Raw genomic sequence first — 12507 nt, forward strand, 5'->3', positions numbered from 1 at the left:
CAATTCCCTTTGACAAGTGCCGGTTGCCAGAAATCTGAGGGTTGTCAGGATTTGAAGTGGGACTGGCACGTCTTGGTTTCTGCGGGTGCTTCTCTGTAAAGTTGGGCCCAGTACATCACAGAGATCCAAGGGAACAGCTCTTGGAAATCAGAACCGGCTCATAAGGCACACATCATCACTGGCCAGTAAATCTTGCTGGTCTCTGAAAATTCGTTCTCTCCGAAGTTTTCCATTCGCCAAGTCTTCCAACAGTGCCAAAGCAGCCATTGTGCGTCATTATGCATTGTAATTGTATGCCTTTTTATACCCACACATTTGAAAAGCTAACACCTTCAGATGTGTGAATTACTCTGATTTTAATTGACAATGAAAGGGCCACTAGCTCATTGACAGCTCTGTGCAACAAACATGTGACAACAATATATGAAACTATGCTCTCGTATCCGCCCGACTGAGGCATCGAAAACAGCATCAGTTTAAACGCACTGTTCACCTCATTGTTTATGAGAATACATTTCATAACATGTAAGTATTGTTTTATAACTACCGATCCAATTGAATATGATTCCTGATGAAACAGTACAACATATTTGAGGGGTTCTTTTGCAAAAACAGATATCTGCGTTATTGTTGTTTTTGTGTATGTTCACTCCATCAACCAAACAGGGGCTTGTGTATTCATTTAAAGAACGGCTTTTATCTGTTTTTGCAAATTAACTCTTCATATATAATAATGAGAGGTAATATTTTGATGTATTTTACACAACGGTATCGATTTCAAACTGGTTCTCGAGTTTCATCCTTCTGCCATCCGAGTCACACTTTCTCCGGTTTATGTGCCTACCCATGGGTCAAAGTTTCCTTGGAGGACCGCACGTTCTCCCGTCAAGTTTGTTTTTTATTAATCCCAAAGTTTACTTAGAAAGTGGCGTACACCTTCTTTAGTGCCTATGCAACTTTTATAAATGAGACCCCTGGACCACTGGCGAATTTTGTACCTTGAAGAAAAATGTAAGTGTGAGAAAATCGATGAATGCAACAAATTCTTAAAAGCAAGAATGTGTTCTTGCACGAGTCCTGTTGACTTGTCAGGAGTTCTCTGGTTTGGAGGGGTTTGAATCTGCTGTCACTTACAAACCTGTTTGTTTGATGTCTCCGACCCCACTGCGACTGAGGGAAGGAACTGATCATTGCAGAGTCAAAACCAGGCAAACATGGAAGTTAAATGACGCTAATTACGCCGAGTTGGAGGGGAGAGATTACCGAAGAGACCGCTGAAACCACATTTAAAACACACTGATACCACACCCAGAGAAAGAGAGCAGAGAGAGAAAGAAGAAAATCATTTCCTTCTGCTTGACTTTTACATGGAATTTTAAACTTTGTGTGTGTGTGAATGTAAACATTTAAGTGTTTGACGTGTGTCTGCTTGTGTGTGTGTTTACCACCACAAATGATGTATGGGCCTCTTGTGAGGGTCTGCTGCATGATCACAGCTTTGCGGCCAGACACACATACACACATATATAGGCCCCAACCTCCTACCTCCTCACCACATGGGACCCCGTAAATCACTTGCAGGTCAAGGCTAATTTTTTAAGACCGGGGGGCCAGATGTATAATCGATGCATACACACAAAAAAAAACATGCATACATGTTTTTGATGTGATGAGGTGGGAATATAAGGTGAGAGATGGAATCTTTTGGTAAAACATTGTTTAGGTTGATAACCAGCTGCACTGATTGTGTGATTTTTTGCATTTACACATCGATTACACGGCGATTAACAAACATAATGTTGATTAATCATTTCTGTTAGATTCATTTTATCATTCTTTTAATTTACATGAGAGTCAAAATTTTATTTGTTGTTAATAATCTTTTTTATTGACACACCTTGTAAAGTCAGTTTAGATATGAGAGCTATAAACATTACATTTGATTACATTTCTGAGATAATTTACAGCTCCATATAATGAATTAATGATACGAACGCTATAAAGAGCCACACAGCCGCATGTAATGACAGCTGTTCTTCTGTTGGAGAACCTCACCGGCGCAACACAAACTGTGAAACTGCACGTCTTCTTTCCCGTTTGTTTCATTGACAGATTGGTGAAGCAGTTGGCGAACTGATATGAAAACAGCTGGCTAAAGGCTTGTCTTCATCCATTTATGGATATTTGTGGAAATGGGGCTCGTGCACATGCACTGAGCTCCACAATCACTGAGATTTAGAAAACACAACCAAGCGTAACACGGCTTTATAAATCTGACAAAAAGAATGAGTATGCATATCTCTGGGTTTGTGCATACACAGTTTTTTTGTTTGCGCAGCTATCCCTAGTGGGACATTGCATTGACTTCCATTCATTATGGACAGCCTAACCCAAACCCTAACCCTAACCTTAACCCTAACTAATTCATGCCTAACCCTAACCTTGACCAAACTTCAATTCACACCTAATCTTATTTAGGACCTCAGAAAAGATGTTTTGCCTCATTGGGACCAGGCTTCGATCCTCATGAGGACTACTGGTCCCAACAAGGTTGGTATTTATACCAGAAAACGTCTCGAAGAAGTAACAGAAATGCATGCACAAACATACAGTAGGGTCCAAAAGTCTGAAACCATTTTCACAGGGGAGAGTGGTCTCAGACTTTTGGACCCTCCTATACTCACAAACACACACCGTCCTCATCCTCCCTGAATTCTTCATCACTCTTGGAATGTGCCTCCCTCATTTTTACATTTGAATCACCTCCCAAATGTGATTTATTTCTGAAACATTTAAACATTTTCTGGCAGTTTTTATATATGCTCATTGTTCAGTTGCGTTCACACAAGTGGCTCTAAGTCATTTTTAATCACAGTGAAACAAGAAGCTGCAGATTGTCATCCCAACAAAATGCTGCACCAGCTGCAGTCAGCAGCCGCACACCTCCAGCCAACAAGCATATAATCAATCATCAATGAAATCAGCTGGCGGGGTGCAGGTTTAAATGAAAACAGCAGGATCTAAAATCATGACCAAAACATAATCTACAAGTTGTTTTATTGGCCAACACATAGTGGAGCACTTAGCAGCTAAAGAATCAGATATATCCCTCAGGAGTTGGTAGAGAGCAAACAGAACTAAAAGAGAGTGAATGTTGGACTTACATTCACCAGGCAGACAGAAACATGCCTCCAAATGAATGATAATGTTGCCACGTAACCGCTGGATGTTGAAATAAACAACTGTTTTCCAACAAGTTCAACATATCAACTTAAAAAGGTGACAATATGTCAATTTTATTTTCACAACATTTCTGCTTTTATCACATCATTCTTCTGTAATTCTAAAAACTATTTACTATAACAGCAAAGAAAATGTAATCTGAAATCATGCTGCTTGTGGTTTATGATTTAAGTAGCATTGGCTTGAGGCTGAAGCCAGTGCAGAAGTCCCTGAAAATGCCAATGATGGTGGCTAGATGCTCTAATTGACTCCCATTCAAACAGCGTCAACATATCTCTAGAAATACTAAGTCAAATCATTTTCTTTTAACAAGTCATTATAGCCTCAATCTCTAAATTAAGGCCCTCTAATAAGTGTGCTAGTGGTCATTTTGGGAAATTATTGCTCCGTTAATAAGATTTGAAGACTTATAGTAGCTTTGATGTCTGCCGTGTGGGTGTTGATTGACAGCTGTGATTGACAGTTGGCTCAACTGCTGCTCTCCCCGGCTCTAGGACTCACATTGAGTCAGACTATTGTTGCAATATTTCACTAAGTTTAATGTTACTTGATTACGATACCTGCCCTGTTAGCACAATTTAGCTAAAGTAGTTAATGGTAGCCCAAGTGTGCAGCGCTCACTGTTCCAGTAAGCTAGCATTAGCTTAGCACACTCCTTATTTGGAAGGTTCTGGCTCCAATGGAAAAAATGGCGCCAAACATGAGATGCTACTCTGTGCTTCAAACCAGCTCCAAACCAACAGGTGACATCACACCTTGCTACGTCCATCTTTATATTAACCGGCTTATTTCTTAGACAAACTAGTAAATTTAAAAATGGTTTGACACTTTCTGACTAACGAGTTCATTCTCCATTCATGAACCTTGCTCAGATCTTATATTTCTTTCTCCCTCTTTCCTCTGTTTCCCTACAGTCAGATGTGACTTCTCACCATGTTTCTGCTCTATTTCTCTTTTTCCAGCAGACTCTCTCTCTCAGTGTAAACAGAGGAGGTCTCAAGCAGCTTCAGCTGTGCGGCTGTGTGTGACCCAGAGCTCCTTTAAACAGCTCATTTACAGGAGTAGAGGGTGTGTCAGGATTTTAAACATTGTTAAAGGAGATCTGGGACATTTCATGTGTGTGTGTTGCTCTGCTTGTTCTCCACAGATGTTTAGGATGTTTAGGGAGCCTTTATAATGTACTGTATATCTTTTTTTTTAAGTATTACTCGTCTGTCTTGTAATTTTACTCATTTTTCCCATTTCCATAACACCCAATCTATCGTTCTTTCTTGTTTACTCATTACACTGATTGTTACTTCCTTTTAAAATCCAGCTAACAAGCACAACTCTCCCTCCTCCTCTCTGAAAGTCTGTTTGTCTCCCTGCTTCGTGGTCACGTGTGGCGGTGATTCGGTGGTTCAGAGGAAATCCCTAAATTCCTCTGAACAAACACAAAGTTAGAGAAAAAGTTGGAACACGTCTTGTGTTTTTTTTCATGCAACATGAGAGCAGGAGGACTCATCAGCTCTCAACAACTTGAATTTAAAGAGCAGTTTCTTTCTGCTAATCAGAAGTAGGACTCAAACATGCAGACATTCATCTGTGTGTAGTAAAACAAGACAAATACATGATGTGGTTTTAAAGCTTTTTCCAAGTGATTTTTGTGCGCTGATATATTTTAAAAATGTTGTGTGTACAACCAGAGACTGTAACTGAGCAGACAGGTGTTGATGGATGTAACTGAGACAGCAGAAATAGACTTTATGCTTGTTTGAAGGCGCGATGTGTTTTACATTCCTCACATCACTTGTTACAGTTGGTTAATGTGGCACTCAGCCAAGACTGAACTGTGTTATTCTGCTGCGCTCAGCTGAATACAGCTGAGCTGATCCCTCCAAGTTTGTCATTTATTAAAGCCTATACTCAGCAAAAAAGTAGTTCAAAGTTTTTTCCTACCAATGCCTCTGAAGTAAATTCTTCTCAGGTTTATAAAGCACATGAATCTAAATCTCTTGGTAGTCAAATGCCTCTTATACACACACAAACACACATAAATATATACTGAACACAACATTTAAATAATAAAAACTCCACAATTTAAGCCGACCTTTCAAGACATGGAAGACTGAATGATAAATTAATTCAGTTAAGTGAAAATGGTGAACTGGCCATTTTGATGAAAAAGCTCAAAAGACGGAGTGAAATTTGAGTTTGAAGAGATTCTCCCAGACAGTCAGTGGTGAAGAAGTCAAAGTAGCAGCACCACAATGTAGAAGTACACACATCACATCAGTGTTAGAGCAGCATTGTACTGTTGTAGCTGCTCTTGGTGGAGCTAGTTTGAACTACTTTATATATATAGTTCGGTAGTTCAGTTCAGAGATTCCCAACCTCGGGATCGGGCCTCTCCAAATGGTCTGTGGCTCAGGATGTAGAGCAGGTCATCCACTAACCGCAGGGTTGGTGGTTTGATCCCCGGTTCTTCCTGCCAATGTGTCCAAGTGTCCTTGAGCAAGACGCAATTCATTGTTTGTTTGATAATTTGACCAGTTTGAAATGTCTCTTTGGTGGAACTGTTAACAACTGACCATTGATTTGATCTTTAACAATAATTTAAAATGCATTGTACTGTTTTTACTGTAAAATCTTAATCTATAAAGTATTGGTACAGTTGTCAAATAAATGTAAAATTTATTATTTTTGCCTATCCTATACAATCCATAAGATAACCCAGAATATCAGCAGTACGAAAGAAAGACAAAAAAATGTGCATATATATATAAGACTCTTGATTCTGAGTAAATGCACTCTTACTTTCCATCACATCAGACAGTTGATAGAATTTATTTAGGGAGACAAATCGTAATAGGACACAGTCAAGGTTGACATGTCTCCTGTGTCTCCCAATAAAATTACACCTATAGCCTTGAAAAGTAAAACGTACATTTCTCAGAGCTTTTGGCAGAGCTTCCTCATCTAAAACCTTAAGTATGTATGTTGTTGTCATGGGACTCTTTGACCCTGAAATACCAAAACCTTTTACTCCTGACTTCCTCTACTGGGAGACATGTAGGTGGAGGGTAACGAGCAACAAAGGCTTGTGTACTATAGTATAGTAAGCGCTTACTTGGCCAACTTTGGTTCAAAATCATCAGACCTGGTTTCTCCATCCCCATGTGTTATGTGTGGTTACTAGGCGACTGCTTGTTGGTTTTGGCATCAGGGGCCAGAGTATTTTACATTCTGGGTCAGGACTCCAAACTGGGTTACCCTGAGCTACTTTCACTGGCAGCATATTTCTGACATGTTATTGGTTCAAATCTTATTTATGAGGGCTCTGAGTGTGGATGAGGTGCACAGGAAACAAAAAGGAAGAAATACTGGCCAAGACAATCACTAAAACTGCACATTCATGACATTTAGCTACATATCATCATCATCATCAATTCCTAAATAAGATGCTGAGTTAGAGTTTGGACTATTGATCCTTTTTTTTCCGTATTAGATATTCAGGAATAGTAAACTACCATTACAAAGGTTTCAACAGTGACTCATTCTGAACTCATTTAGAAGAAAACCACTGACGACCGTGTTAAGAATAGTGTTGTTGTTGTTGTTGTTGTTGTTTTAACTCCAACCAACCTCATACTTCACAGGAACCACATGAGAGGCTCGGAGCAGATGGCATCCAGACTGTGTTTGTGTGTATGTGAGAACATATTTTTACTATAGGATGATACACACAGTGTTTTTCTGTGGAATTGCAGCGCATTTATCTGTGTATGCAAACTACCCATGATGAGATTTATTTTAATACCGCCTGCTCCTCATCGCTGATTGACATTTTTATTTTCTACCGCAATTTTTTCTCTTCACTGTCTTAAAGGAAAAGCTTTTGTGGCCACATTTTTATAGAATAATTCAATTTTGTCTGAATCACAACTACAGTCAGAGCTGTCATGCCTGTTCAACTTGAGCATTGGTCGTTTTTCTTGCATCAGTATTGTTCTCTTTTCTGATTCATTCTAGTGAGACCAGGGCGAGTCCTGGCTATGTTTGGTGCCCCAGGCGAGATTTTAGATTGGAGCTCCCCCAAAAAAGTGCAACTATAGCAACACCAGCCCAGACAAAGTCCTCTAGACAAAAAAAGCAAGTGGTGGCTGTTGGGCGAAAACTGACCGACCAGTAAGGCTTTGAGAATCAAACCAAATGAAAACCATGCAAGTCAACGGGGAGAGAGAGAGGAAGAATGTTAAGAAGAGAGAACAAGTGTGTATTTCCAAAAGCTGTATACAAGCGCACCTGTTGGTAAGAAAAACAGAAAAAAAAGAACATGTCCCACTCATTTGGTGCCCCAGACTGAGGAAGACTTTGTATATTTGCAATTGGAATTGCCATATAGAAATTGAATTATTGTGTTGAGTTGCATTATTCAGCTATTGGCTACATCTATGTTGGCTCTTCAAAAAGAGACACACACACCTGAGAGCCTCTCGTTGAGAGCCGCTAGCCCAGCGACAACGCAGGTATCACACAGAAACTTTTAGAAAAAGGCCATGAATGTGCTTCTAGTGACTGTCCTCACTTTGCTGTGGTCTTTCAGTGTCCCCAAAACCCCCCACATGACAAGCCACACCTCATATTTGGCTCCTACTCCTCCGCTACATTTTTAAAATAGTCTGGGAGGGAGGGCTCTGCCAGACTTTTTGAGGGTGTATTTACTCTTTAAAGAGGCCAAACGAAGCCTGTTGTGAGTGTGACACATGAACACTTTACCCTCAAATGACACTCTGCCGTCTGAGGCACTCGGCTTGATGTGATATGAAATCAAACTATCAAAAAGAGTGATTATGATTTGATAAAGTCAAGACCCAAGGGATGTTAGACGTTTGTGTACACGTTCATGTTTGTATGCACATGCATGTAGTTAGCGTGACTCTTTTGTCTGAGGCTTTGTTTTTTTCTTGGTGTGTCCCAGAGATGCTGGAACTCTGTTTCCTGTCTGGGGGAATAAGTGAAGTTGTGTTTGAGGTTTACTGTGTGTGTGTGCGTGTGAGAGTTTTTAATCTTGTTCTTTAACATTTGTGAGCGATTTTGCATTTTAGACCTTGAGAGTGAAGACTTTTTGTCTGGTTTGGGTTTACAACCTGTTTTCAGGGTAAACTTAGGCGTGTGGTTGTAATGGTTAATGTTGGGCATCATGGTTATTATATCAGTGAGGATCCGCACATGTAGTAGATGTACAAATGTCTGTGTGTGTTAGTAAATGAGTTCAAACCGCTAACAACAATAATAAATTATAAAAAGGCATGAAATTTAAACAGAAAACTACTAATATTCATTAAAATTTTACATTCTTGGCTTAAGCAGCTACTCTTACCTCTTCACATACCACCACCACTCAACTACAGTTGCAATCATTGTCAGAAACTAATCATTTTTCAAAGCGTTTTCTGACCAGGAGTTGGTGATGCTTTCTCATTGTTCTTGCGCAGCCACAACTCTGTCTGATCAGGAACTCGGGGGTCCGGAGAGGACATTGTTAAAGAATGTTGTGAGAACAAGATCTTTGGAAATATTGAGGCAGCCATTTGAAATCGGTTTATGTTTGAAAATGCTGGTTTGGGTGGAAAAAACTTGAGACTTGTGAAATTTCATCGGTTTGGAAATAGTGTGGTTGAATTTCCCTGTCTTGTAAAAGTCATGGAGGTCTGGCGAAACAGATCCATCAACAGATCAATCACTTGTAGCATCATCTATGACTCAGCTGGGAGTGTGTGTGTGTGTGTGTGGCTGGGTGCAGTTAATTGGGATCGAAGGGGAAATAATAATTGGGAATTTTAAAGGGTGGGAACTTTTATTTCCTTGCAACGCCCCGCAGATATGATTAAAGTGTTGCTCGGTACTCCTTCAACTCTTCTCTCTCTTTCTGCGTCTCCTCAGGATGTCGGTGAAGCTGCGATTCGACTCTCCCTCGGATGGAGGTTTGATCCACAGGAGCCGTTCCTTCACCGGTTTCAGCTCTCTGACTGGACGACGACGGTGAGTGACAGACTGTTACGGCCAATGAGAACGCAAGTAAAAACCAACCGGTCAGTAGAGATAGAGAGATTTAATAATGACTAACAAAGATGAAGAAATCATGTCTTTGTATTTCATTTATGTCCTCCGCAGGATGTCCAAACTTTCTGCTGACTGGTTGATTTTACTGACAGTAAAACAGATCAAATAAACATTGAAAAGTGTGGTTTAAGCTTATACACGTACTGCGGTTTACTGTCTTAATTTGATTATAGGCAGTCAGTTTATAATAATACACGCACATCTTTCTTGTCCAAGTGCTGTCCAAGAAAAATATAGTTACTCTGTGGACTCACAATATTCTTCTTTATTACACATCAAAATATATTTTTTTCTTGTATCTGGCTTGGAGATGTGCTCTAACTCTGGGCTTGTAGCCACATCACTAGAAGGGACAAAGACTATTTATTCCATGACACACACCTGAGTCAGTTTGATGCCTCTGTTACCTGACGAAGAGCCAATCTGGATTTGAAACGTTGTACTGTTATTGATTAGATTGTAGACAATAGAAATACAAGTATATGCACAAGTATATTTTACACTTCTCAAGCTACTGTTGTATATTGTGCTGCCAAATAGGGGTGTGCCCGAATACAAATACGTTATTCGGCAAAGCACAAATAGTGAGGTTATTTTTACGAATACTTGTTTCATACAAATATTTCAAAAATTATTTGTTTTCAGGAAGAAAAATAAACCATGTCATATACCAGCATGCAGGTCGGTTACATCGCTATCTCAGTGTCTCTCCTCTGCTCCGCTGTGATGTCTATCAGCAGGTCTTAATGAGGGGAGTCACATCCACCTGCTACATGACGCATATTTCCTAATTTGGACATCACTCCCAGAGTTGGGAGTGTTCCCCAAGAGATAAAGCTGAACTACTGATACACACTTCATGAACACTTATTGTAACTCTTAAATTTTCTAAATAAAAACAAAAACAGGATTTTTAAGCCTCTGTCCACTTTTATACGAATACAAATACAAATAATTTTGCTGCCTCAACAAATACAGATACAAATACAAATACTGGGCTCTCTGCATATCCCTGCTGCCAAATGCCAGTTTACTCACCGCAGCAGGTGGTCTGGTTCTTTAATGACATCCACACAGCTGGGAAAGTTTGTGGTAAACCCAAAAAGACACATCCTAAAGTTAAAAAGAAAACACTAAAAATCATATGGCATTATTTAACCATTTCAGGCGATGGTGTGCTGGTATGTTGAGCTGGGTCTCACGAATATGTTGCTTGCTAAAGTTCAGTTTGGCCAACCAGCACACATCACATTGATTGAAGATAAATGTGGCACCTCGTTTAGTTGCCTGTGTAAACACACCAAATTCAATTGTGTTTGCAGTGTAATCTGAGCTAAAAACAGGTAATTAAATGAGGAAAATGTTGATTTAGTATTAGGATTTGGTTAAGATCATTTAAGAAAGTTTAGACTCCTTTTTTTGGGTCTAATTAGTAAAAATGCAAAAATAAATCTAATGCACGCTCTGCCCAAAAAACAGTAGGTAGCATGGTGTCCTTTTATAATGTGTTGTGATTTTACCTTACGTTTGGACATTTAGTGCTGTCTACATTTATTCAAGGTATGTTTTAAATACTCAGTAGATTTTCAAGAGGTCAAAACACATCTTCTACAATATCAAACAAACTTTAAATGAACTGCTGTCTAAATAAAACAAAAGTATGTAAGGCGATAAATTTTTGAGGGATTACGTCCCAGAGGAGACTCGCATTTATTCCCGTATCTGTCAGGATGACAGGAAACATAAAGCAGGAATAAACAGAAACTTTGACCAAAATCTGGGCTCATGTTGACAGTAATAGATCATCCGTCTGTGGAAAATGTTTTTCCACAATGTAAAACAATAAAGGAGAAAAAAATAAAATCTGTTTTCGTCCTTTAAGATTTAGAGCTAAACTGTTTGATGGCATGTGGAGGGAAATCCCTTCACCCTCAGACGAGCCTGTTCCTCATTGACGGGCAGACAGTGAACGCACCACAGACTTTAAATGTAAGATGTTATTTCTAATCGAAGGAGGAACAAACACACAGATGTCAACCGTCGGTCCCTCGAGAGCGACGGAGAACAAAATGTCACTTTAGGAGACGCGGAGCTGGAATGTACTTCCTGTATGTGTGTGTGTGTGAGAGAGAAAGAAAAAAAAAAAAACGTAAATATTCAAACACACATTCACACTGTCTCTAGTCATCTGAGCATCTTGTGAGTCCCCGTCCTGACAGCACAATGCTTTGTGGTCTCTCGTGATTCTTAATATGGAGGTTTGATGTTGACAGGAACCCGACACAACTCAGCTATAAACCACACCACACACACACACCGAACCACACACACTGACAGAGGCGACAAATATCACACATCATGAAAACACTTTTATAGCCATAATATAATCCGTAATTACAGAAATATGGCTGATACACCAGTTTATAGATGTATGTTTGAACACTGAAATTCTGTGTGTTACTGTCTCCACACAAAGTACCTGCTTAACCCTTTAACATCCACCCTTCATTTGAAAGGTAACATCTTCTAGTTTCTGGAAATGTGCTTGTTTAACATGTGGCTAAAACAAAACCAAAACTACATCAGTTCAAATATGACTCAAAAGAGTTGTTTTTGGTCCTCGTCTATAATGAGTCATATGTGAATAACAATAACTAGGACAAGCTTTACGCCAGAACTATGCAGACATATCACCACATACCTTCTACATCTTGTCAACCATAAAATCCCAGATCTCTAGACCTAACCTTAAATGATCTAGGCAATTTTTAGTTTGTGGTGTCACTGGTGTCCCCGAACCTCTCCGAAACATCTACAAGTGGCCAAATAGTGTCAATTGCTCATTACTATGTGATGCTAAGCTGCTTACAACTGGCTTCAGTGGATGTTAAGAGGTTAAAAATGGTTGAATACTTTTTTTTATCTTATTTCATCGCATCTGAGAATCTCAGCCTGATCTGACATTACTATAAATACTTCTTCTAAGGAATTGTCCTTATAAAAAAAATGTTTTCACTGTCAGTTACATTAATTCATTAAATTAAACAAAAGGCTATGTGACTAAAAAAGTGGTTTCACTTCAGAGACATGAGCAAAGGAGGAAGTCAGATGTCGTTTTTCTAGAGCGACAAAGTACGTGTAGGAAGAACGTTGGAGTGA

At 39.4% G+C, this 12507-nt stretch overlaps 1 protein-coding gene across 1 annotated transcript in view; it reads left to right on the forward strand.

The window, feature by feature from the left end:
- The first annotated feature begins 3919 nt into the window (after positions 1–3919).
- Positions 3920–12507, forward strand: part of ripor3 (RIPOR family member 3) — a 40619-nt gene continuing 32031 nt past the window's right edge. The window contains exons 1-2 of the mRNA XM_042404830.1: positions 3920–3986; positions 9169–9267. Coding sequence (XP_042260764.1) covers positions 3949–3986; positions 9169–9267 — 137 coding nt within the window. The 5' untranslated portion in view covers positions 3920–3948. The remainder of the gene's footprint in view (positions 3987–9168; positions 9268–12507) is intronic.

This window comes from Thunnus maccoyii, chromosome 3, assembly GCF_910596095.1.
Source record: "Thunnus maccoyii chromosome 3, fThuMac1.1, whole genome shotgun sequence".
Lineage (NCBI taxonomy): Eukaryota > Metazoa > Chordata > Actinopteri > Scombriformes > Scombridae > Thunnus > Thunnus maccoyii.